Source organism: Ochotona curzoniae, unplaced genomic scaffold, assembly GCF_017591425.1.
Source record: "Ochotona curzoniae isolate NIBS_2020 unplaced genomic scaffold, NIBS_Ocur_1.0 contig_4645, whole genome shotgun sequence".
Lineage (NCBI taxonomy): Eukaryota > Metazoa > Chordata > Mammalia > Lagomorpha > Ochotonidae > Ochotona > Ochotona curzoniae.
The window spans coordinates 2,790,533-2,817,388 of record NW_024466353.1 but is presented as its reverse complement, the minus strand read 5'-3'; the positions used below and the strand labels follow the sequence as shown (position 1 = coordinate 2,817,388).

The 26,856-nt window shown below is 41.7% G+C and overlaps 1 protein-coding gene across 2 annotated transcripts in view; it reads right to left on the bottom strand.

Moving 5' to 3' along the window:
• The window catches only part of FAR2 (fatty acyl-CoA reductase 2), an 84,259-nt gene that overhangs the window by 42,246 nt on the left and 15,157 nt on the right, over positions 1-26,856 (bottom strand). Inside the window, exons 1-2 of one of the 2 annotated variants that reach the window (XM_040987464.1) lie at positions 22,972-23,201; positions 415-643 (exon numbers count right to left, since the gene is read on the bottom strand). In XM_040987464.1, coding sequence (XP_040843398.1) covers positions 415-603 — 189 coding nt within the window. In that variant the 5' untranslated portion in view covers positions 604-643; positions 22,972-23,201. Of the gene's footprint in view, positions 1-414; positions 644-22,971; positions 23,202-26,856 lie in introns of those variants that run through there. The other variant, XM_040987463.1, reaches the window with a different exon arrangement.

The window sequence follows — 26,856 nt, the reverse complement described above, 5'->3', positions numbered from 1 at the left end:
TTCCCAGGTCATTAGCAGTGAGCCGGATGGGAAGTGCAGCAGTCAGGACATGGACTGGCGCCCACATGGAATGCCAGCTGTCACAGGCAATGACTATACCTGATGTGTCCCAATGCCAGCCCCTAGGCCCAAAGCAACGTCTCCATCACTGTGCCAGACTCTCAGCCATCCCACGCTCTGGGAGCCATAGAATTTTTATTCTTGCTGACTTTCAGAACATACATGCTACTCATCTGTCCTCAACTGCGTCTGGGCAGGGATTCCTCTGTTTTGGGAAAAACCCACAGATTTCCATCAGCAGTTGGCTGCTACTTGAATCGGCCTCCTTCCCTTACCTGTGTACGACTCTGGCCCCCACCTGCTCCGTGGGATGAAGCAGTTAGTCTTGTTCTAGGTCCTTTTCACAAGACATACCTTACTGTTGAGGATCTGGAAAACACGCTGCTGCAGCGTCTGGCCAGCCTTGGGCCTCACAAGGATGTAAATAACTTTCAGGTCGGGGCTGGTCCGGAACAACTTCTCCATCAGCACTTTGCCCATGAAGCCTGTGGCCCCCGTGATGAGGATGGACTTGCCGCTGTAGAAAGCCGCGATCATGGACATGATTCCTCACTTTCTGGTATGTAGCTTCCCAAAGCGGTTCCTGAAAAGGTAGAGAAATAATGAAGCTTATTTCGCAGATGTTCTCAAATGCCAAATCCTGTTACAAGTGAGCTTTGAATGCATGACGAAGGATCAGGCCCAGAGGGAGCATCGTGGCTTCTAAAGGCAATTTTTTCGTTTGTTTTTGTTTTTTTCATTGCCACTACTGTGCTCAGCTCTCTCGTGAGACTCTGGGCAAGAAATGAGCACCATAAGGTTCCTGTTCTTGAACAATTGCCTGTAATCTCATAGAGGAGTCAGACACCATTGAGAAATGGTTAACTATGACATGGAAGTGCTGGAATGAAGAGGGGATGCATGGGAGGTACCACAGCTGGTAACATGTGAACTGAAACCTGGAGGCAGAAACAGGTGTTCAAGCATAGTGTTGAGCACTGACTGTGCCATCCCCTGTACTGAGTCCTGGAGATGCAGGAAAGCAAGGTTGGCAGGTGCCAGCTGTCACCCCAGCAGGAGAAGCCAGCGATACAAACACAGAACAACACAAGCAAGTTCACTGCTGATCAGTACAAAAGGCTAGGAAGTAAATAAAAAGGCGGGGAGCAGGTGTCAAGGACAGGAACTATGCCCGACCATCAAGTGCCATTCACCTTAGGAAATTCAGATTTCGAATCACATTAGCCATGTTACTGAGTTACCATTAAAGCCCTTTTTAATAAGAGTTGATTTCACAATTCTTTTTTTCTTTTGCAAGATAGGAAGAGAGACAGACTGAAAGAGATCCTGTTAGCTATTCATTCCTCAAATGTCTGCAAAGGCTAGGACTAGGCCAGAGCTGGAGCCAGAAGACTGGGGGCAAAGCCAGGCACTCTGACACAGCACATAGAAACCCCAACCTTCAGACTAAATGCTCACTCCCCGAGAAATAGATATTTTTAAAAGGAAACTTCTGGGCCTTGCACAAACTTCAGATACACATTACTTGTCATACAATCTACCCAGTGTCTTTCTAAAGGAGCACTTTTGGGTATTCTTTATTTGTCAGGGTTCAAGCTCAGGAAAGTGGCCTTACCAAGTCTAGAAGGCAGCAGGGATCCCAGCTGGACATGCGAGTTGCATGCAAGGTTGAACTCAGATCCCAGGTCACACTGAGGAGTTGTGTGACATTACGCAAATGATTAACCTTGCCACACTCTAGTTTCTGCCTGAGTAACATGAGATGGTCATGCAAAGTTGAAATGAGTTAATCCATGTAAACTCCATGGAAATAGAAACCACCTGTTGCTTACACTCAGTTGTTGGCTTAGTATGTAGTCACTGGTTGATATTTTTCCTCGTAACAATTCCAGCCTTTTCTGAGGTTTATTTTATAGAAAACACTCATGTCCCATGTGGTCATCTTTCCTGTGTAGATACATTGTATGCTGATCAACTCAGGGTATTTAAGGGACATTGATTTTTACAGATTCTGTCTTGTGTGTTTTATAGATCCTCTTGGAATTAGGACAAGAGAATGCATAAGTTAACCAACTGTAACAGTCAGGTGAAGCTCTTTGACTAATTATGTCAGCACTTGGAGATTAATCTTGCCTACTCCTTTACACATGGAACATTTAAATGCCACATTCCTTCAATACCACATGAGACATCAAAGAATGTGATGGGTATAAACACGTGAGGGATAACTGACTATGGGTGGGATGACTTCTCTACCTTATCTGTTCTGAAGATGTCTGTTTTCCCACATCATAGACTAGGGCAGAGTGGTACTTTCTATAAATGTGCTGTTATTTTAGCTCCAGATACAGTTTTGCAACATAGGATTTAAGTGGTGAAGAGAAAAGAAGATGGCTAATGAGCCTGTTTCTTGTGACATGAGAAGGCTGAATATGGCCCCAAAGAATTGAATTTTTCTGCTCTATCTGCAGCCCAGATACTTCTCAACCACAGCACAAGCCCTGGCAGGGGACATTGAATATTGTAACAGGAGAACAAAGGAGGAACCTGGCCCTCATTCCTTGCTTGTCATGAGTAGGTGACAGATGGATTGAGGCTGTGGTTCTCAACTCCAGTGATTCTGAACAACATCAGAGAACTCCTTTCTTTTGCCTCTTGTTTCCATTTACAAGATACAGCTTGATTCCTGACTCCTTGAAACCCAACTTCCTATGCTACAACTTTGCAGTGTGTAGAATTGCTAGCCCTTAAAACAGTCCATTCAAGTAAACACACGCCTTCTTATAATTTAAATAATCTCACCGTCATGGAGCATATGCAGTACTGGGATATGTTTTGTTTTCAGAGAAAGCTTCCAATTTCTAACCAAACTTTCTACCTCTCAGCTGTAAATTAGTGCACTAACCCCATTTTCACATAGCTTGAACCTATTCATGTCATGCATAAACCCAATGAGGCCAATTTAGGAAGGTCTGGCAATGGAGCCTGCCTGGCTGGGGTCAGGAGGGCAAAAAGCCCTAGGAGGACTGGTGGCTATTTTGGAGTGATCAATTCAGTCTCACCTATAGCTGCTTCTGATGCCATTTTTAAAATAAGAATTCAATGAATGGTATATGTTCAAAGATATTTCATACAGACAAATGGAGTTTGGATTTGTGACAGGCACAATTGAATGGACGAGTGTGTCCAAAGAAGTCAATACTGTCTTGTAAAAAGCTCAGGAAATGAAATTTGCTCTAGTTCATTGAAATGAAGCATTCAAAGGCTTTTTCAATCAGTATACCAATGAAGGAAAAGCACTATGGAATAATATTAAAGAGGTAAACACATACTGGTCTCAATGTAATTTGTATTGTGAAACTCAATGACTCTATTAGTGCAATGAATGGGAGGGAACAAAATGGCATAATTGCGAGGTAGGATTAAGAGGTTTTATACAAATCTGTATTTTTTTTATAGTTTTAGAAAGATAATTTAATAGCATATATTTCATCAACAAGTTCTTAGAAAGTAGTGGTAGGTAGTATTTTATACCATCCAAGTTTGCTGTGGGCACTACAAGTGTAAAGTAATTTGCAAAACAAACTCCCATGGTAAAGACATATTTAAATTATTTTTGAAAGGATGGCCCAGGTGGCATTTTGCATTAACGTTTTAATGTCTAGATATTTAAAGGCAGGGCACTGGGAGGTGATCAAAGTCAACTGAGGTCAGGAGGATGTAGTGCTAATCTGATCAGGCCAACTTCCTCTTAAAAGGAAGAATCACCAGAGTTCTCTTATCAGTGCAGGCCCAGAGGAAAGACCATGTGAGGACACAGCAAGAACCCAAGTCAGAAAGCTGGAACACAGGCTATGTTTAAAAAAAAAAAAAATGATCTTACTGCAACCCCAGTTGTGGACTTCCAGCCTACACAACTGTGAGCAATTACATTTCTGTTGTTTAAAGCCACCTAAGGTTGTGGCATGTGCCTGAGAAAACTCCATTTCACATGTTAATGTTCATAAACAGAGAAATGCACTCAGTTTTAAATTTGTGAGCACAGTACCTTTCGAAAATAATTCACATGAAACTTAAATTCTAGAATAACCCTTTCTCATGTAGTCAACATCTCTGTGTCATTTTCTCACTTTGTGTCAAAAAAAAAAAAGAAAAAGCCATGATATTGAATCTTGGTTTTCTTAAGTATAGAAAGATAGTTCATGATGACCCTATCAACCCAAGGCTTTAAAAAGTTATGTTTTGGTCCTGGTGGCTAAAGTCCTCACCTTCAATGCACCAGGATCCCATATGGGCGCCGGTTCTAATACTGGCAGCTCTCCTTCCCATCCAGCTCCCTGCTTGTGGCCTGGGAAAGCAGTCAAGGACGGCCCAAAGCCTTGGGACCCTGCACCTGTGTGGGAGACCTGGAAGAAGTTCCTGGATCCTGGTTTCGGACTGGCATAGCATCGGCCGTTGTGCTCACTTGGGGAGTGAATCATCGGACGGATCTTTCTCACTGTCTCTCCTCCTCTCTGTATATCTGACTTTCCAATGAAAATAAATAAATCTTTAAGAAAAAAAAGTTACGTTTTTACCCACATATCTGTTTACCAAGCGTTGGCGAGTTCTTTTTATTGTTGAAGTTTCCTGAGTAAATCCCAAGATATATAATTCAGCAGTGAATTGAGATACTTTTCACAGGGCCTGTTTAATATAATTTTTCTGTAAAAAGGAATAAGCTCAACCCCCAGGGGTACTGTAGGCAGTAGTTGGGAATGGGTCTCACTAATTGGATATGTGGTTCTCCATGGTGAAGAAAAATCCACTTGGAAATAGTCCCAGTTGGAAAAAGATGGGCCAAGCTGGATGGAAGAATTTCAGATTTGGCAAGCACCATGATACATTCTTTCTAATTTATTTCTGCATAGTTTATTAGCAAGTAAGTCTTTTTAAAAGTCAAGTCTAACAGATATAAGACAGGAACGGAAATGACCTAAAATCTACATGCCTGATTAAACATATGTATTGAATATCTATTATGTGCTAATACTACGTTCAGCATAGGTAACTAGGTCTGATCCCTGTTCAGTGGTGATGTCTTATTGTAACACAAGGAATTGTTATCCATGTTCATAAAAGGTGAGTCAGGCATCAGTTGATATATGAAGATAGTAAAATAATATCAAGATAGCCATAATCATAAACACAAGCCTTTATGTTTCCTTTTTCCTCCAGGTGACTAATAAATTATGTCAAATGAAAGAAAGGTAATTGTGCTAGTCAACTGAGGATAGGAATCCACTGGAATGGATAGTAAGCCAATCAATTTTTTTTCCCTTGTGTAAAATTAAAGACTTAAAAGAACATATAAATTATCATTACATTACCTTAGAAATATCTAGAGATAAAACCAACAGAACTGTAGGATCAGTCAGTAGGTAGGTGGGTAGGGAAGCAAGAAGGACTATCTTGACAAGCTCCCAGCTACTAAAACACTTGAAATTTCACTCAGGTAGAAAGTTCCAGAGTTTTGCCAGACTTATTTCCTGTCCTTTGATATACAAATATCTTATCAGTGAGGTTAGGGCATTTGTTATCTCTTGAGTCCTAGTTTTGGTGTGGCATCTTGTGAGAAAGCAAAACAATCCCAGTTCATGCAATCCCAATTCTGACACTGTGCTGGGGGTGCTGAGATATCCCTGAAGCAGTAGAGTGACGCAGGCTGATTCCGGTGGTCTTAATCAACAAGGGGAAAGAAAAATACAGGTTCCCAGATCCAAGTAGCGTACCAGTTCCCAGGGTTGTATTCATTTGCTCAAATCAAATGACTTGTATGTGTATCACTGCTGATCACCATCTGGCTAAACCTACACAAGTGGACTGCTCCTCTCCAAAATCCTTCTGTCTCCTGAACAGGCCAAATAGGTGAGTTGCATGAGGACAGAATGGGAACCAACACTCTGCCTCTTTCAAGTTCCCGGCTTGTGTCACTAATCTTTGCAGGCTCTCCCGTGCTTCCTTTGGGTTACTGTTATTCTAGGCAGAGGCAGTCCTAGCATTTCTACTTGGGCTTTCCCATCATAACAGAGCTCATTCCACAGGCTGGGGAATTCCTGTGAGAATTCTGTCAGTGACTGTGCATGCACCTGAGCTAAAACCTGTCGATCTCTTGACCCCCCAGAAATCTCTACTCATGAGACCTGCGGTTTGGAGCCCATGTCCAATCACATGTAGAATGACTAATTATTTCCTGTTCTTCAACTCATAGTCACCCAGGTAAAAATGCCCCTTTCAAGAAGAATAGGAGAAAGACTAACAGTAGAAACTGAAGGGTTGTTTTTCCGGGGGACCTGGCCACCTGGATCTGAGCAATGGCACGAATTTGGGAACCGACCAGGGAGCTGTGAATCTCTGTTGTTGAGGATTCAAGGATACTCTGTGTTGAGCTGACCCAGAACTTTTCTGCTCATGCTCATCATGTGAGAAGTTAGTAAATTTCCCAGTTGTCTCACACCCAGGAATGTCACGGTTAACTGTCAGTGCCACAACTCCGTGCAAGCCAGGTGGTCCTAACTTCCTCCAGGGCTCCTCTGTCTGTTTTGGTGGCCATCTATATCTAGACTTTGGCATTGTAAGTGTTACTACTTGACAAGCCTGGAATTAATTGCTCCCATTGCATTTAAGGTCACTAATTCAGGAACAGCTATTGCTGCTGTCTCTTCTGTTAACATTATACCCGCCTGATAGGATGCTTTCATAATGAAATAATGTCGAAGAGACACTATTGCTCCAAATGGTCTAAACAGATACAGAATGATGTCTATCTCTAGCAACCATGCCTTCTCTTTCTCTCTCTTGCTTACTTGAAGATCATCTTTCAGGTCACGCCAAGTATGTTCACTGTGATGAAAAATTTAAATCTACACTCACACCACATAAATGCTGACTAGAATCTGACCAGTTTGGAAACAGCACCCACACAAAAGCAATGGGCTTCTGGAACTATCCCTCATATTGCATCCTGAATCAACCTTACGTTGACCTTTCCACAGAGTGCAATATTTCTCTCAAAAACAATAACATATATGACCATGTCTATATGGTCTAAAATAACACACGGCGATATAAAACATTAAAACATTACGGCGACTATATTAAGCGGTTTGAGTTCTCTTGGTAGTAAGCAGGAAGTCATGGTGGGATTGTGAAGGTATTGTTTGAATCAGAAGGGTGTGACGGGAAGGCAGAAAGGCAAGCAGGCATTTGGGGATGAGAGTCAAGCACAGGGGATATGAAAAACGTCAACATGCATTATAAGAGTAAAATATGACTGCAGAAAAGAACAAGAAGCAAGAAATCCCAGGCTAGAATCGATAACAGATTATCCTGAAAAAGGGAAGCTCTCTTTTCCACTTAAAGGTGTAGCTTTTACATGAACTGAAAGTTTCTGGGCAAAGGAATTAGAACGATGAGGATGTACTCAGCAGGGGGAAACAAGGAGGATGTCCCTCAGTGGTTCAGGCCAGAGGTAACAAGAGCTGAACCAGGGGCAAGGCAGGAGGGTGGTCACACTTCAGTGTAAATAGGAACCATCTGGAATGTTCACTCATTAAAACTGCAGATGGGGAGCCCTCCCACACATCCTGATTCAGTGGATCTGGACCGGAATGCCCCACTGATGGAAAAGAATACGGATGCTGGCAACTACGCAGGAGCAGTGCAGGTTTGAACTTTACATCTTAGGGAAGCGACAGCACTCGCCAAACGGAAACAACGTTATTGGGAGGATTTATTTTAAAAGAATGTACAGCACCTGGCTCACTTTATACTTGGATCGATGGGGCTGGAACGGAGCAAATGCTGGAAAGACATTTTAGTTTTCAAGATATTTAATTTTTTTTTTCTTTGAAGCACACAGCATGTTCCATCTAGCAGAAGCGTCTTTATGTATACACCTTTCTGCCACAGAAGTCATCTAAAGGCACAGACTGGAGTCATCACTTTGTTCCCTTGACAGTGCAACTGAGTAAGTTTGGTTAGATCTTGTCTTTAGCTTTATTTGTATTAACCACTGATTTCATATCACACGCTTGAGCTCTTTGAGAGGAGAGCAGTGCATCCACTCTGTATTGTTGGTGCCTGGTAAGTGATAAGCAATCAATGCTGTTTAAATGAATGAATATATGGATAAATGCACGGTTGAGCAGATCTTTGGAGGGTGAAATGCATACTAGTGCTGGCTTTTTAATTTGTGAAATCCCCAGTCTCTAGCAATTCTCCCCCTCAAACGCAAGGTCTGCCTGTCACTCTGAGATGAGGGATCCCTTGGAGGTTGTGTGACCCAACTAGCTTGGGCTGTGTTTCTGCAAAATCATTTGATCCAGTGTAGTCTTTAAAGTTGAGATTCATCATCACTTCACACTGACCCTAACAAGAAGCACTTCAAGTCACCTATTCTTTCCTATTCAAATGAAACAGGCTTTATCCTTCCCTTTAACACAGTTACTGGAACATTCTTTCTAGAACTCAGCAGTTTGGGGGAGGAAGTGATCAACATCATTATTCTTGATTTTTTTTCTATTATTGCAAACTCTGTGATTCACTTTAACCCAGTCAGATATCGGGAACACTGGTCCCATAAGGATGTACAGGAAAAGCCAAGTGGCCCAGCTTGCAAGAGCAAGGTTTCACCTCGTATCTTCAAATAGGTTTGGATCTAAATTGAGAAATACATTGACACCGCTGTTAAGTGAAGGCTGTGTGGCAGATGCCAGGTAGACAATACTTGCAACACAGTGGATAATAACACAGTTATCTATTGAGGACAAAGAACTTTGTACTAGCTCTCCCTAAGGAGATCTCCACTGTCCACTCATGGCCCTAGACTGCACCTTCCACCTGGCATGGCCTTAGGAGCCCTGGAATCTCTCCATGTTTCTGACAGTAAGGAATGCAGGGGTGCCTACAGTTAACACACCATTCCAACTGTGGCTTGTGTCACAGAAAAGAAACAAATTATATCTGTTGAGTCTTAGGTTCTCCCAAGCTCTCGGTGGATGTTCCAGATTCCAAGCTCAGAGAAAATATATGTGACGGCAACAATGTCAAGCACTTGAAGAGATTGCTTCTATCAACTGCACACCTATTCCATGATGCCACAGTGATGGGCACTTAGCAGAGCTGCAGCTGAGAGACGGGATCTCAGTACAACGTGGGGATAAAGATTAAACAGAATTTTGACCCAGAGTCTGAGACAACCTGCTCAGGGAAGCAACTGCTTATGTACAATGAACACCGCAGAAGGCAGCCTGCTTGAAGTCAGCTTTGCAAGAAATTGGCTTGCTGTCTCCAGTGACAAGCCAGGAAGAGAAACAGTGCTTTCCTGAACAACTGGCTCATCCATACCTGATGGATCCCCTCATTGTTTTCCCCATTTCCAACTCGGTGCTAACTGGAGCAAGTCCTAAGCACTCGAGCAGCGCGTCCACTTGTAACCAGCCTGCCTCCCGCTCCTCCAGCCGAGCATAGCCAACCAGGGACACTTGAATCCGTCCTTTTCCCCACTACAAACTTACTCTTGTCCCTGCCTCTGCTGATCCTTATGTCTCCACGAAATCACAGGCAATGGGGTCTGACCCCTGTGCTATAACAAACTCAGAATCAACAGTTTTGATCCTGTTCCTTTGTTTGGTCATTATTGGTTTCCACACAACTATCAAATCCATTTTACGGATAAGGGAACTGTTAGAAATTAACTTTTAAAAGGTGTCACATATGTAAGGCGGTAAAAGTTTGAACCTGATTCATAAATTGCAAAGTGATTCCATGAAACCCTGACTACCTTCTTTCCTTAGGAGGAAGTGACTACAACTGTAATAATGTTAGCTTTCGAGATGGCTAACTTTACAGACCTATGAATTCAGATGTATGCTAAGGGTTTAAGTGACGTTTAGGCTGATAATGGCAACCTTAATTCTGTGTTTTTAAGAACGATTAAGTTGTTTGGAAGACACAGAGAGAGAGTCTGCATTTGCTGTTTCACTGCTCAATGTCCACAACAGAGTTGGGCCAGACCAAATCCTGCATTCAGGAACTCGATCTGGGTCTCCTCCATGGAATCCAAGTATTTGAGTCATCACCTGGTGCGTCCCAGGGTGGTTGGAACAGGCTGGAACCAGAGACCTGATCCCAGCCAATGTAATGTGGGAAATGAGCATCCCAGCTGTTACGTATTTCTTCACTGTATGTTGAATATATGGACAGGTCTGGGGCCAGTACATGGTACAACTGGAGTTACTAGTAAGGGAAAGGGTATTTCAGACATTTATAAACAATGTAATTCGGAGATAATTTTATTTTGATGCAAAAATGTTTTTGAAACCTATGTACGTGAAGGAGTATTCAAAAAGGTCATGGCTAATGTATATTATGAAAAAGCTATGCATGGGACTCGGCACAGTAGCCTAGTGGCTGGATCCTTACTTTGCATCTGCCGGGATCCCACGTGGATTGCCGGCTCATATCCCAGCTGATGCACCTCCCATCTAGTTTCCTGCTTGTGGCCTGCGAAAGCAGTGGAGGATGGCTTAAGGCCTTGGAACCCTGCACCCATGTGGGAGACCTGGAAGAAACTCCTGACTCCTAGCTTTGGATCAGTTCAGCTCCAGCCGTTGTGGCCACTTGAGGAGTGAACCAGTGGATGGAAGATCCTCTTTCTTTCTGTCTATCCTTTTCTCTGTAGATCTGATTCCAATAAAAATAAGTGAATCTTAAAAAAAAAAAGGGCTATGCATGGATTTAAAAAGTTTGCACTAAAGGACATATATCTTTTCATTTTCTGCACCTGAACTTTCTGAAATATGCTCCTAGCAGCCTGCCTGTGCAGTCACTGTTTCATGAGGCAGAGTACTACCCACATGTGCTGCATCCCAGTGACTGATTCTGGTCATCTTCCTTCCTAAATGCTAGACTCTGTAACTCTAAAACACTGAAACCCAGTATGGGAAGCGTGAGGAGGCAGAATTTGAGCACATGTGTATTTACTGATTGAGGGGACAGGTGAAGTTTCTTAACGTTCAGAGGTAAATTTGAACATATGCTATCTCAAACACATTAAAAAAATAATTTGCTTAACTGGACATTAAGAAAGAAGTCCTCACATTTCACACGCTCATCGGCAGGGGTCCTGTGTAATGGAAAGGCTGAGCAGTGAGGGCAGTGGACAGATCCACGGAGGGTGAAATCTCTGCTCACGTTGGCACCACTGACCTCTGACTGATGGGGTGTCTCGGACTCTGCCCAGCCCCTCCTCTGGAACGAAAAACAACAAAACTTGCCGGTTGCACTCGCCCTGCTGCTGGAGTACGCGAGAGAACCAAGGAGACTGCCTGCTAAGAAAGTATTTGCCTGACCCTGTACTTCAAGTGTTGATTCAGGAAAGCAAGGAGACAATTGTATAGTTCTTACATTTCTTGGACATCAAAGGGCACACTGGGATGCTTGTCAGGATGCAGTGGAGTGTGCAAAAAACACCTCAGCATGTGAAAATTAAGAGAGAGAGAGAGTGTGTGTGTGTGTGTGTGTGTTTAGGCTGATGAAACAGGAGGAAGGAGAGGAGAAGAAATTTTTCAGAAGAGAAGGAAAAACTGGGTGAGAACAGCTATACAGAAAACAAACACCATGGTTGCCATAATATCTAGGCCAAATAAACATAAATTTCAACCTTCACTTTGTAAAGAAAATCTTTCTAGATTTCTATCAAATACAAGGCTAGTTTAAAAAGGTAAAAAGATGCAATTAAATGAAATATTTACTTCAGTGTAAGAATGTTCAAAAAATGTACAAATCCATTCATAATATTTTCATACTGTATATTTTCCCTGACTCTTTTTTTTGGATACCCTGTGTAGGCCTTGATTTTTCAAAATTGCTTGCACCAAAGGAAAGCTATATTTCAGCTCCATTTTCCACAAGCTGTTGGAATTATTTTCTTATGAAGTGAGAAGTTAACAGCAATACTAGGTGGAGGCAAAGAGGAGAAGACCTGAGCTGTGATTTCCGGCTCAGGGACACAAACACACACCAGCAATCATGTCATACAGAGCTTAGCTTTTCTGCAGTGCAAATTCAGAGAGGAGCAGCAGAGAGGACAATGGTATGATCCACTATAGATGAAGAGGCAAGACGAGTCCCCGTCCACGCCTACAATGTTGGGATACACTTAAACAGCAGAATGATGGACTTACGATTGATTGTGAAGGACTATGCTATTGTAAGAACATCTTGGAAGTTAGTCATATAATGACTCATTCCTTAGGAATTACTTAGGAATTCAGTCAAGTAATTACTTAGGATTTCAGTCAAGTAATTCCTTAGGAATTACAACAAAACCAACTATATTTTTGGGGATTAAATGTCACTAAGCATGCTGCTTCCTGCTATCTACAGTTCAGTGGGTATAGAAAAGTCTGCCCTTCAAATATGGCTGCCATGCCAAGGATTCGCAAATGATTTTGTCTGAGGATCTCTTTGTATTCTTAAAATGACTGAGTTATGGCTATGTCCAAAAATATGTAGCATGTTTGAAAATGAAAGTGGACCTTGAAAACAATAATATACTTATGGAATGTTTTAAAAAATATTTTAAGAAGTGATTATATTGTAAAAAATATACTGAGAAGACTGACAGTTTTCAAAATATGTTGAATCATCTTTCTAAACAGAAAAATTACATTTTCACATCTGTTTCTGGCTGCAATCTGCTGCTCTATATTGTTTTGGTTGAACACAGCAGGAAAATCCAGCATCACATAGACACACAGTTAGAAAAGGGAGGAATATTTTAAAACCTTTTAAGATAATAATGAATACTGTTATACCAAACTCTTGGGAAAATTTTAATTCTTAAAGTTTTGTACAATGTAAAATATATGACCTATCAATGAACTTTCATACAGTTACATGAATATTTATTGGTTTGAATATTTATTGGAATATTTATTGGTTTAAATAAATTTAAAATTTATTTATTTTATTTTTTTAGCCTAACGACAATCCATTGGTGATTAGGAAAATAACTGTTTCTTGAGTTTCGGTGAGCTTCCAAATGTTGACACTTTCCATTACATAATTTAGAAATCACATCTGTTAATATCATCACTAATTTCACCAGAAAAGTCTTAGAATATCAGAAAACTATCATAAAAAGAGTGATAAATACATTATTTTTGCAATTTTCATTCAAAAACTCAGCTTATCATGGTGAAAAAGCTGTTCATAATTTTCTAAGTGACAGGTTCACAAAATTTGTTCGCAAAAAAAAAAAAAATCTACTAGGTACACATAATCATGGCTTTCTATCCATCTTCCATTCAGGTAAACTTGATATTTCATGAAAAAAATTGGCTAGTTCAGCACATAATTCAATCCTCCAAATGCTTTTCTTTGTGATAAAATTCTACTTTGGTAGACAGCAGAAGTTTTTCATATGTAGTTTCCATTTTATCAACATTAGAGATATTTTGGAATAGAACATAATTATTTTTAGCAATTTCTTTGATGATACTTTTAGTGGAAATTTCAAAAAAAATGAGAAAACTCATATTTATTCAAGAGACAGATACACACATAGAAACACACAAAAAGGCTTCCACCAGTGCCCACAGTGCATGGGCTGGTACAGACCAGAACCAGAAGCCAGAAACGCAACCAAGGTCACCCATGTGGACTGTAGGGACCTAATCCCTTGATTCACCACCTGCTGCTTCCTGGGTGTCTTTACTGGAAGGTACTAGAACCACAGGCTAGAATCATGGCTGGAGACGAAACCTAGGAACTGCAGTATGGGATGTAGGTTGCACCACTGACAACAGCTAGACCAAATGGCTACCCTTCGGTGCTGTCAAACAACACACGAAAAACAAACAAAAGTAACTCTGGGAACCCAACAAAATGACCACCAGCAGAATTTGGGACCACTGCTTTAACTGTGCCTTTGCACCACGAGTGTAAATGCTAACATAGCAGTAAAAGGTCAATGACAAATTAGTCCTTTTACGAAATCGTTTTAATCCCGTAGTGTCTTGGAGGATGCCAACTGACAAACTGCACTACGAGAACCACTAATGCCAGTGGTTACCTGCGGGTACTATTCCTGTCACTTTCGCCTTTAGCTCAAGGTGGATTGTTTTATGTTTTACTGTTTGAGTTTAGAACTCATAACATACTTCCAAGCTGAAAGGAGCTCACAAGCATGAAAGTCCATATTTTTAGTTTACAGAAATGTGTTAAGACCAGGCAGAAAAATCGTTTGCTTACTTTCTAGATGGGACTGGTGATCAGCAAGGACTGAAACCTCCCATGAAACTGGCTTCAGCCACTTGAGTTCAAGCTAAAGATAACACATTTTCCCTTTCATGTGGTCAATCCTCTTCGCTGTTCTGGCTTCCCTGTTCAAAAACTTGTCTATTTTCAATATTTTTGTGCCCAAACCAAACACAAGGGGTCAAAGTTAGCAATGGAGTTGGCTTCACTGCCTCTCTTAGCTCTGTCCTATTTCTCTTCCTTGCTTGGTGGTTTACTTTGATGCTTCAGAAGGTAAGAGCTGTTCTTTTGGAACACTCAAGTTTGAGCAACAAAAGCACCTCTGTTATTAGCCTTGTTTCTCCACTGGCTGCTTGATCCTATAAAAGGTTTCCTGCTTTTAAACTCTACCTAGAACTTACTGAAACTAACAGAAAAGCAATACCTACTTCCCGTCAAAAAGTTAACCCGCTCCTTGTGTACTCCCATTACTCACTACATTTTTTCCCCTCGTCTTGGGCACAACCTCTGGTATAGCATACTGGCAGAACTGATAAGTACAGTGACTAGGACACACTCATAAAAAGACAATGTGTGGCAAAAACTTTCAGCACAGGTAGCAGGTTTGTTTCAAAGGAACATCTCTCAACCATTAGTGGATGCTTTTTTCTGGAGGTATTTTCTTGCCATGGCTTGACTCCTCAATATTCTTCTTAACCAATCACTCATGTTAGGGCTTATCAAAGGGAATGTATCAGTAAGAGCCAATTTCAAGAAAGTGAACTGGAGAAAACCGTTGGGAAATACACAAAGGTACATTTCCACAACACAGGAAATCGCTAAAGTTGTTCCCACAGCTACAACAAGTGCAGCTGTAAGGAGATTTTCTAATTGGCACTTAAAAATTTCAGCCACTGTTTTTAAGTTAGGACTGTTGAAAGCTGACTTGGAGTCATTAATCTTAACCTGGCTTCTCCATGCATTTCTTTCCAACTCCCAACATACTACAGAACCACTCATGCAGCCAGTCAGCCTGGAAGTATTCTTTGAGTGCCCCATTAGTCAGTAGGCCCAGCGCAACGGAAGTGAGGAAGGTCAACATGATCTCCGCTTTGTGAGATGGAGATAATGGTTGCTGTGAGGACAGAAAGAGTCAATATGAGCATCACACTTAGAACAAGACTTGGTATATAGTAGATAGATGATAGATAGATAGATGGTATTGTTAATTGCTTCGTTCATATTCTATGGAAAGTGGCTATGTACAACAGGGTAGTGTGATGAGGAATGGAAATAAGCAGTGAGTAATGGAGTTCCACGAGAAGAGTGCTGTAAGACATCACAGAATGCAGACATCACTCCGAGAGCACCTGAATGGCATCTCAAAGGGTGAGCAGTACAAAGAAAGATGAAAATTGGCTCAGGTAGAAAGAGCAGCTGTTATCATGGGCCGAATCACAACGGGTGAATTTTATCCTGAGGGCTGAGGATATTTTCTACTTAAGCGCCTTAAGGAGGGACATGAGATTTGCAAATGAGAAACTGGGCAGTGCAGAGTGCAGATTAGGAGAACAGAGTCTAAAGGCATGGAAGAGGACCACGAGGTTATGGCAGTGATGCATCAGGAAAGCTTTGAAGAGCCTACTTGAAAATGCAAGAGTGAAATGTGAGGAAAGGGAAGACAGTAGGATTTGCTGACAACTGGATGTAGACACTGAGGCAGAGAGGGGGAGAACTCTGCCTCTGGCCGAGATACCTCAATAGGTGCTTGTGGTGTTAACTGGATCTGCTGAAGGAGGTCTGAGGGAATTTTTACACAAAATTTCCATTGCATTTTGACATGTGAGAGAGGCAATGGGAGTTTCTCATACATTTGTGCAGAGATTCTAGGGTGCTTGGAAAGCCACTAGTACGGGAGAAGTGACTCTTACAGAATTCAGTGAAGTTATCCCATGGTGTCACAGAAATGCTTACAGTACAAGTGGGAAAAATCTGAAAGAACCTAAGAAAGTGTAGTTAAGGCAGAGGAGGAAGCAGAGACTCTGAAAACAAATGAGGAGGATGATCCCAGTGCCAACGGGGGCAGAGGCCTCAAGTAAGATAACAGGGAAAGACCCCCCTCCAGGTTCAATAACTGGGACTTAAAGGGCAGTCCTGGAAGGAGGCATTGAATTAAACCATTATGCAGAAGTGAGGCTGCCACCAGTGTCAGTCAATCAGTGGAAACTATCAGTGGGTAGTTTTCCAGTAGCCCATCTCTGGGCAAGAATTAATAACCTCTGTTGGAAATAGTAAGTTACAGCAAGGAGCCAACATAGAGAGAGCACTTCCAAAGGCACCGTGGAAAGACAAAGGAGGGAGAAAAGAGCAAGAAGGACCGTGAGGAAGAAAGAAAGCACAGACTGCAGGAGAGAGGGTAGGGAAGGATGACTACAGAGATGGGAACAATGGACACCGGCCAAGGGGAGGAAGGCTGGGAGACTGGAGAGGTAAAGCTATCTTGGGGTCCAGGCAGACCCCAGAAGTTACTGGCAGCTTGAAGACATGCAGAGTCTGAAGCCTTTGCTCTGGTTTTCAAGGAGGAAATCTGTGAGAAAATGCCTTGAAAGACATCTTAGTCTAGGATTACACATACTTAATTAACTGTACAATGCACATTCTCACTCAGGAGAGTCTAAAACCCCCTGCAATGTGCTCTTTGTTCAATACAAAAGCCATGATATCAGACCCTTATCTCTTCTGCATCATGGCAAATCCACATTCCCAAAGCTTCACGATGTGTTTCAACCATGCCCAGGCTTCCCGTGGACTCTGTTCTGTCATGAGACTGAGGTCTCTGCTTAACTTTTGTATTCCCAGTACTTTCAGCTATGCATAGTGTATGGCAGGTGTACAATGTTCTTTGGGGGAATGAGCCAAACAAATACACCTATGTGTACCTCTAAGCACGTAAGACTTACGCTTCCACTTGAATTAGAACTCTGTTCCTTCCACTCTACTCAGGAATCTACGTGGTTGGCTATTTCCCTCTCTAGTTTATCAGCTTGGCCCTCTAAAATACTATCTTTCTTTGCGGTTCTGGAATGTCCTATAAATTAATTTCTCCTTCCCAGAGAGGGCGCTGAGTTTTCAGATATGCTGGGTGCATAGCCTGCTTTCTTGACATTTCCATGTGGATCCTGCAAAGGCTCCTTCATCTTGTGATCTTTCCTGACCAGCCTGTTGCTTATCCTGTTCCGCGCTTGCAATCACATTCCCTCTCTTTGTACGAGCCCACTCTACTCACAGTGGCATGAAAAGCTGCCCTGGCCTCAGGTCTGAGTCCCAAGGCTGCAAGTTAGCAAGGCCCTTCGAGGCTTCTTAGGAATGAATCCACTTGACCTGCACACTTTGTACTCCCCCCTTCGTTTATCTTTTGTATTTCTTTACAGCTCTTTTAATTACCTGGCATGATTTACATCTGTTTGGTTATTTTATTACAGCCTGATACTCCCCAAACCAAAACAGAGGCTCCGTAATGGCAGGCAGTTTGCTTTGTCCACTGCCATATGCTCAGGGCCAAGCCTGAGATGCTCAATGATGCCGTTCTCGTCATTCCCAAGCCCGGTTTGTCTCCTTTCCCTTTTAACAATCAGTTCAGTTGGGATATTATTATTAACTTTCACTTTCTGCAGGAAAGGCAAGGAGACAGACACTGGGAGTTTTCATCAGCTGTTTCCATTGCCAAATTCCTATAAAAGTTGGACGTAGACTCCAGCCCACACCTGGGCACTCAACCCAGGCCTTCCACAAAGGCGGTAGGGACTTGAAGCCACCCAGGGTGGCTGAGTACCTGAGCCTCCCAGGGTTCGTGCAAGCAGGAAGCTGGATCAGAAGCAGAGTAGCCAGGTTTTGAATAGGGCATTCGCTATGGGTCACAGTTGACTCCTGTACCAAGTGTCCACCCTTACAATTGAAATCGTATGTCTCTTTTCATGACGTGTTGGTTATACTTGCCCCTCACACTGTACCTTAAATACCCTGAGGACAGGGATCCCACTCACATTTCACTCATCTCATATCTCCAACATTTGTCAAATACTCAAAAAAGATTTCCTGAATGAGGAAATGAAGGGGAAAAAAGGCATGTTCTCTCTCTCTCTCTTTTTGAGTTTTTGGCATATTCAATTCAACAACCACATTCTTTTTGTTTTTTGGAACTACTACATGGTGTGAATGAAAGAATGTTTTTAACTGGCTGATCTGTGGGCTTGTTTACAATGTGATTTCCATGCCACACATCTCAGTTTGTTGCATGGACTAACTAAAATGACCACACACGTTTCAGGGATAGCACACCTTCTTGTGCTTCTCCTTTGTAACAGGAGTTAAAAGCAGACTACAGGTCTAAAAGCAACCCATTTTCATAGCACAGTTGAAATAACAATGGAAACTCAGCTTGCCATACTTGTTGTGGGAATATGGGTTTTATAGTACAGATTTGCATGGGTGAAAATGCTTTTACGAACAGCCGATGTTGATGTCAGGCAGAGGAGAGCAAAACAGAGTAATGACAGAGAGAGAAAATGCACATGACGCGTGGAAGAGACCTTCACGGTCTGTGCCTCTCCTCTGTCCAAGACAGACATTCTGCTGTGAGTTTTATTCATGGGCGTGTTTGCACATCAGGGACTACTAAGATCTGCCAAAATATGGTACAACACTGTGCAAGAATCATTACGAAGATAATCAATTTTATCACATGATTCCCAAATGAAGTGTTTTTTTTTTGATAATACAATGCTTACAAGACAGTAACATGAAAAAACTTAAATAATGCTGGGCCCGGTGCGGTGGCACAGTGGTTAAGGCCCTTGCCTTGCACGCCCGGGATCCCATATGGGCGCCGGTTCTATCCCGGCAGCCCTGCTTCCCTTCCAGCTCCCCGCTTGTGGCCTGGGAAAGCAGTCGAGAACGGCCCAAAGCTTTGGGACCCTGCTCCCGTGTGGGAGACCTAGAAGAGGCTCCTGGCTTCGGATCGGGATAGCATCGGCCTTTGCACTCACTTGGGGAGTGAATCATCGGACGGAAGATCTTCCTCTCTGTCTCTCCTCTCTGTATATCCGCCTTCCCAATAAAAATAAAAAATAAATCTTTAAAAAAAAAACTTAAATCTTTAAGTGAAATCCAAAGGAGGGAAGACTATTTTCCTGAAGAAAGCAAACAAACAACCCCCCCTCCAAAAAAAAAAAGAACCCAAAAAGTAAACAGGAGCATCCTCTAAATATGGTAAAGAAAAAAAAATTCTTTTCTTTCTTTTTTTTTTGTTTGTTTCATTTGGAGACAAAACATCCAATATCAAAGATCGAAATGTCGGTCAGAGTATTGTGGTGAGAAGAAAGTCAATTAGATTAGCAAAAGTAATTAAGCTTGAAAATCTAACTTGATAGAAGCCAATATTTTTGTTCTGAGCATAGCATACAGGAAAAGTGCACGCTTTTGCTATTACCCTTGTGCAGGGTCAAGTCTAGGCCAGGGCAGATTTTAATTGCCCTGGAAAACCAAATGCAACACAACAATTTCCAGAAAAAGAAAATCTTCCTACAGAAGACAGAATGTGGCTTTTTCAGATACTTCCTTGGCTGACATTAGAGTCTCTTATTTCTCAGTGTTCTTGAGAAATTGACTGAGTAATAAGACAATCTCCAGAGAAAACAGCCCAGAGAAAAATCAGTTGTAAAATGAGTTGTAAGGCACAATGATGAAAAGGCTGGCACAAAAAACCTTGGGGCAAATACAGACATCAGGTCAACAGAAAAGTAAATTATGAAAGAAAAAGGACCTTCTTATTACTCTGACTTGAAGATGACTCATTCGCTGCTTACCGACCCTGAGAAATGAAAAAGGGATGAATGCTTGCTAATGGAGTTGAACAGATAAGGAGCCATTATCTGGGGAACGCAGGGTGAGTCACCACTCAGGCATACAGTGTTTTGCTTCAGACATATTCCTTATACCGTTTCAATTTTCTTCCATGTAAATTCCTCCTCAAATTTCCTAGTAACTCATTCTAAAATTGAAATGTAAAACGCACTGATTAATTGTTTTCCAAGCTCACAGCAGTGAAGGATCCAAGGCTGCTGACACACATCAGAAACCAAAACCACAGTAAGAAATGCGGTGTGCTCACCGCCACACACCAGAACATGCATCTCTCATAAGACAGGAAAACTGCTCCTTTTAGAAAGGGAAGAAGTGACACTGACATTGAAAAAAAAAATTCATCTTACTATTTTTTAAAGAACCTAGAGAAACAAGCCTTCAGAGTTCTAAGTATGCTCCATGCTCTTTCAAATAAACATCTTGTTGCTTTGTACAACATCCCAGCAAATTATTTATATATCTTCCCAAATAGCTCTTTTTGCCCTAAAAGAATTCAGTCATGTTCTGTACTATTTCACACACACACACACACACACACACACACACACACACACACCCCTAGTTATAAGAATCTAAAGGCCCTAAGCCAGGATTGGACTACGATTAATGTGACTTCACAATGGAATCTTTTGAACAAAGTACAAAATATAGATTCACACATCCAACCTAAGATGAGCAATACTAAATCAACATTATCATCACTCTATTAGGATCTATATTGTAGTCATCTTCATACAAAAGTTTATTGTTTCCAAAATAGTTTGGAAGATGCTGCTGTCCTCTCCCGGTGCACACCCGTGTGTGTGATTTTTTTTCTAACTTTGTAGAGATCCCTTAGGAACCCAAACTTGCATCATAGTACTTAACCATCTTCCCTGTTCAGAATGAAAGTTTACATCTGAAGATAATCCTCAGACTCCAGATTATTAAAATGCAATACGATGCATCCACAGAGGCTTAGCTATGGGTCTTGGAAATAAAACTTTGTTCTCCCAGTTCTTCAATCCTTGAGTGAAAAATAATGCATGGGGGAAACTACAACAATGATGTCCAAGTTTTTGGTTTAGATCTCACCCAACAGGTATCCTTACACATGAAGCCAGCAGGTGACCCCAGGCAGGCCTTTCTAGAGGAAAGGGCATGCACGTTCACCTGCTTGGGTTGTTATTCAGTTTGGTAATCAGGTGAGCTGCAATCATTTTTCAAACTGATACCAGGCGAGCTCTTGAGGTGCCTAGAGGTACATTAATGTGATGGTGGTTGAGCAAAGCTGTGGCAGCACAGGCTGAGGGAGAACAAGACTGCCTTCACTGAACTTTGCTGCTGCTTATCTTGGAATTGCCACATCAGCATTCCTCCTATTGTCTTAGTGCCAGGGTCTGTGTGAGTTCTGAACCTTTCTTCAGACATACCCTCTACAAGCAGCACACTGCAGGGCCCCTCCATCAAGCTTTCTCATTGGGGAAAAAAATATATGGTAATTGTTTGGGTATTGTAATTGGTGCTGTCTTGCATTTGTAAACTTTGATTGACAACAAGCAACACAATACCAAATGTGACAACAGCAGATCTTTTGTGCCAGATCTTCTGCTAGGGCTCCACATGTGTTACTCCATTCAATTCTTACAACAATAAGGTAAGGATTGTTATTCCAGGTGAGAAAACCCAGGGTCAAGGAGGTTAAGCAACATACCCAGAGTTTCTTATTTATGAAGTGCACTAATTACTTGTCCATTCATGTTATTTTTATATTCCATTGCTTCAAAATGAAAGGGCATAGGACATTACATATTCACATCGTAATTCCCCAATTGCTCCACACAATCACACTCATTCACACTACTGTGCTATTGCACTTTAAAAATCTCCTTAGAAATTGTTTTGGACTAGTAATTCACTGCTCTAGTATGTACAAGATTTGAACATTTCCCATGGAGAAACCAAGCACAAGTATGGAATGAGATTGTATTCCAATTCCTCCACAAATAACAGGAAAAACAGCCTCCCAAGTACTTCAGAGTTGATTAATTAGTGAAAACCAAAAAAATCTATCATGAGGCCCAAGCTGGAATGTATCATCTACGCTCTGACCACAAAAATTAAGATGTGTTTTTAATTGGATTTTTCCCTAGGAGAATTGAATAAAATGATCAAATGCAATCAAAATGTCGTATTCTTCCCTGGAGCCCCCCAAGTCTCCTGCTTTCATCGATGCTTGAATTCCACATGAAAACCCTTCCACTATAGATGGCTTCCAGATGTGCCAGAGCACAGCTTGTGCTGCACACAAATCAAGGCAGAGTTGAGTTTCCGTGATTGGAGACAACTCTGTCCTTTCTTCCCCCATCTCCTAACTCCCACCTCTAACGCCTGAAAAAGAGTGATAGTCTTATGCATAGTGAACTTTTTCCATTTTACTCCACTCAAATGCGCCAAATAAGCCTGTGACAAATATCTGTCTTGGGCTACACAGAATAGTGTGAACCAAGTATTCATTTCCAATCAATGAAGAACATTGCAGAATGCTGGATTCTGGTTCACAGGAAATTAGTCATTGATTTTTTAAGGATAAGTTCAGTTGAGCTACAGTGGAGACCAAAGCAAGTGTAAATGAGGTAAAAAGACCAGTCTCTCACCCACTCATTTCCCTGTCTCTAATAGCTTTGCCGACACCGCAGACTCACGCATTGCTTGGTTTTCTCTTACCTTTTGGCCTTACTTCTGGGACGGTGGTTTTATTCTGGGGCCAGAAGGTACAAAAAAGAAAAAAGCAGGCAATGTGGCAGAAGAATTTAAATCCCACCTAAAGAGCAATGAGATGGATGCTCATTACATACCACAACTCCCAGCTTTCCATCAGCGTAGCTGTGGACTGCCAGGAGGAAGGTTCTCTGTTATATATCCCTGTGCCTGAGCACACCTGTCCGCAGGCTCAAACTGCAAAGCAGTGTGGGTTGGCTTTCCCACGGCCAACCGCAATCACCCTTGTGTGATGACACACAGATAATGCCTCCTGGTCCTAAAAGGTTTCCACCACATCCCTCAGCACACCAGCTTGAGAAACAAAACGTAGTTATCTCGTCAATGATCAGAAAGTGAATTTCAAACTGTCTTGTCAATGTATTCGTTTATCCAAGAACACAAGCGTTCTTAGTGATAATGGCGCCAAAATATACAGACGTCTTTAGATTGCTTGTGCTACTTCCCCTTTACCTACCTTCTAGCTCTGTGGGCTTGCTCATGGACAGGGAGAAAAGATTTTATGCAAGTATGACTGCACAACTCAAAAGCCATCTCGCTTCAGCTTCAGCCGCAGAAAACTGGTTATAAGGCAGACCATTTAGCAAGAAATAAAGCCTCTAAAACAATTTTGATTACCCACAGAGAAAAAAAGAAATCAAATGAATGGGATATTTGAAGTGGTTAAATTTCAAGTTCCGTTTAAGTGGATATACTGGAAGAGCAAAAAGAAAATGAGGGGTAATATTTGCATGTCTGTAATTGAAAAATCATCTCTGTTTTTTAGCAATCAGATATAAGAAACTCTAATTATGAGTTAAGGAAGATACTGAAGAGAAAAAAAAAATGTTGGCTAATGGGCAAAATGTGGAATGATACAAGACATCATAAAAGATTTTTTTTCACTGACTTTTCATTTCTTTTTTTATTTGCAAGGCAGAGGGACAGACACATATCTAGAAAAATATGCAGAGATTCACCTGCTGGTTTATTCTCCAGATGTCTGTGAAAGCCAGGTCGGGCTCAGGCCGAAGCCAGGAGGCAGGAACTTCTTCTGGCTCTCCCATGTGTGTGGCAGGGAGCCAGGGGCCTGAGTACCATCTGCTGCCCTCTGGGATAGAGATCAATTGGAAATTGGACTGGAAGCAGAGTAGCTGAGCCTGGAACCGGGACCTCCAATACAGGGCATGGGCATTTCAAGTGGAGACTAAGTTACTGTGCCAAACACCTTCCCCTATCTCTTTAATGGGTGAATCATCATCTTTTGAGGGAAGTCTTCCAATTAGGGGAAAGGCCTTCATTGAGAGCTTGTGAATCTCTTCATACTAACGTCAAATTCACCCAATAAAGTAATAGAGAAATACAGCAAAGCATTTATGAGACTAAATCCCATCTTTCTCCAGAGTTACTGTATAGCAAAACCTTTCTTATAAGCTCAAAGACATTTATATGACTCCTATAGCTTTTGGCTTACAAGAAGAAACTATTCTAAGTCTGCCTCTATATTCCCAGAAACAGCTCTGAGATTGCTCTAAATCTCTATTTGACATCCATTAGCAGAGAAAATTTAATGGAGAAAGAGTCTGAAGGAGCAAAGGACTGCACAGAGACCCTTAAAGAAAAAAAAAAAATACCAAAGCCACAGTCCACTGAAAAACAAGATAAGCCCTGGATTCTGGGCCCAGCTCAGCGAGCTGTGCGTGCTCTGTCGGATCACTTGTGATTTGCAGGGGTGATGAGCTTCAAGTACACTTCTACCTCTAAAACTCTTTACGTGTAATGATCAGTAAGTACTGGCATGAAAGACTTGTTTCTAAACATTTCGGACTTGTAAGCTACCAGGTTTGGATTTTTTTTTTTGTTTCATTTTTCTCAAGCAAACACAAGGCATCCTATCTCCGAACTCTAAGAGACACTAAAGGGATAAGGGAAACAGCGAATTATACCTTCCTCCTTTAGGTCTATGGAAAATAAAATGTAGTGCTGGTATTTGTACCACAGATACAAGCATTTTCAGATTATCTTGATTGGCACAAATAACCCAACTTCAGTTTTGAAAGACTTGAATTGGCTCCCATGTTAATTGCTCCTCTCTTTCTGGTTTATTCACAGTAAGAACACTAATGAGAGGCTTATTCTGGGTAATAACTTTGAGGGTATCTTAAAGGCCTTACAGAGGGGGATGTATCGGGGGGACTCAACTGCCCCTTGCAGTGCTCTCCATTCCATATCAGGTCTGGTCTCCTCTCTTCCGATCTAGCCCCCTGCTAAAACATCCAGGAGGAAGCAGACGATGGCCCACATACTTGGGTTCCTGCTACTCAGATAGATGGGAGAGCCATAAGGATTTCTGGACTCCTGGCGTCTGAATTTACCCTGATCTAGTCCCAGCTGCTGCAGACATCTGGAGAATGAATTGATGAATGGAAGATCATCCTCTCTCTGTCTCTCTCTATTACTTTGCCTATCAAATTTGCTCCCCTAGGCTTCAAATCCATTTTTCTAATTCACTATGTTTGATGCCTAAATTAAATACTTCCACTATGGAAAAGAAACAAGTAAGCAGACCCTAAAAAAAAAAAAAGGATTAATTTAATGGAGAAGTCGGATTAAAATTTAAAACATTTTTGATATTGGGTTTTTAAAAATTTTTTTCATATTTTACAAATTGTCGTTTTCTCCAGTTCATAGTCTGGGCTATTTCACAGCTTATCCAATACTGTCCCAGGGATTGAGATGTAAAGCAGTGAACTAAAACAAATCCCTGCTAATCTTCAGCTACGTACTACTAGAGGTATCCTGTATTAATAAAAGAGGTGATCCTGCTTGTAGAAAAATGTAAAAATAAATACTAGCTACATTTGCTTCTATGATATTTCCTTTGTTTCTTGTTTTTCTCTAGAACGTATTACAGCAATTTGCAGTCTTAACTGCAGTGTAGTTTTTAGCTTCTGTAACAAGTGCTTTTTCTTATTTATTAGGGGACAGGAACAATTCTAAGTTCTTTATAGTACTAACCCAAATGACCCTCGTGTAAACTCTGTGACGTAACAATTTTACCTGCTTTGGGTAAAAATTCTAAGTCAGAAACTTTCTATTATTTTCAGCATCCTAATGATCTTGGGCCCAGGATGGTAGCCTAGTGGCTAAAAGTTTTCACCTAGCATATGCCGGGATCCCATATGGGCGCTGGTTTGTGTCCTGGCAGCCTCACTTCCCATCCAGCTCCCTGCTTGTGATCTGGGAAAGCAGTTGAGGATGACCCAAAGCCTTGGGACCCTGCACCCAACTGGGAGACCAGGAAGAAGTTCTTGGCTCCCCGCTTCAGATTGGCTCAGCCTCCGGCCCGTTCCTTCTGTAACATTCTTGGGGTTATTTCTCATGGTGTATTGTTTATCCTGTTCTTTTTCCTCCTTTTCTGAGACTCCACGCACTGGTTGATGTTTCATTTTCCTTGATTATTCTTGTTCAGTTTTGTGTTTCACTCCTTCCTTCTTCAGTTTTAATGAAGTCCAATCCATAAGGCTGACTTGGTAGATAATTGTTTCTGCTGTGAGTAGTACCCTTTCAAACCCATTTTAATTTTGGATAGTTACCATTCAGGGCTGCAGCGCCATCTCAGAGAGGTGATTCCTCCTCCTTCAGAATCTACGTCTCTTTTGCAATTCTGCATCTCTTGATCCACGCGCCTTTCCTCTCCATCAATTTCCTAACATATTTGGACTGGTTATCTGAAGAGCTTCTCTCTGAGCCTTGCATGGGCTCTTTCTGTCAGCCAGTTTTTTTTTTTTTTTTCCTTGATCATTGGGAAACTGAGAGGCCTGGCTCCAAGATTTTTATTTTATGCCAGGA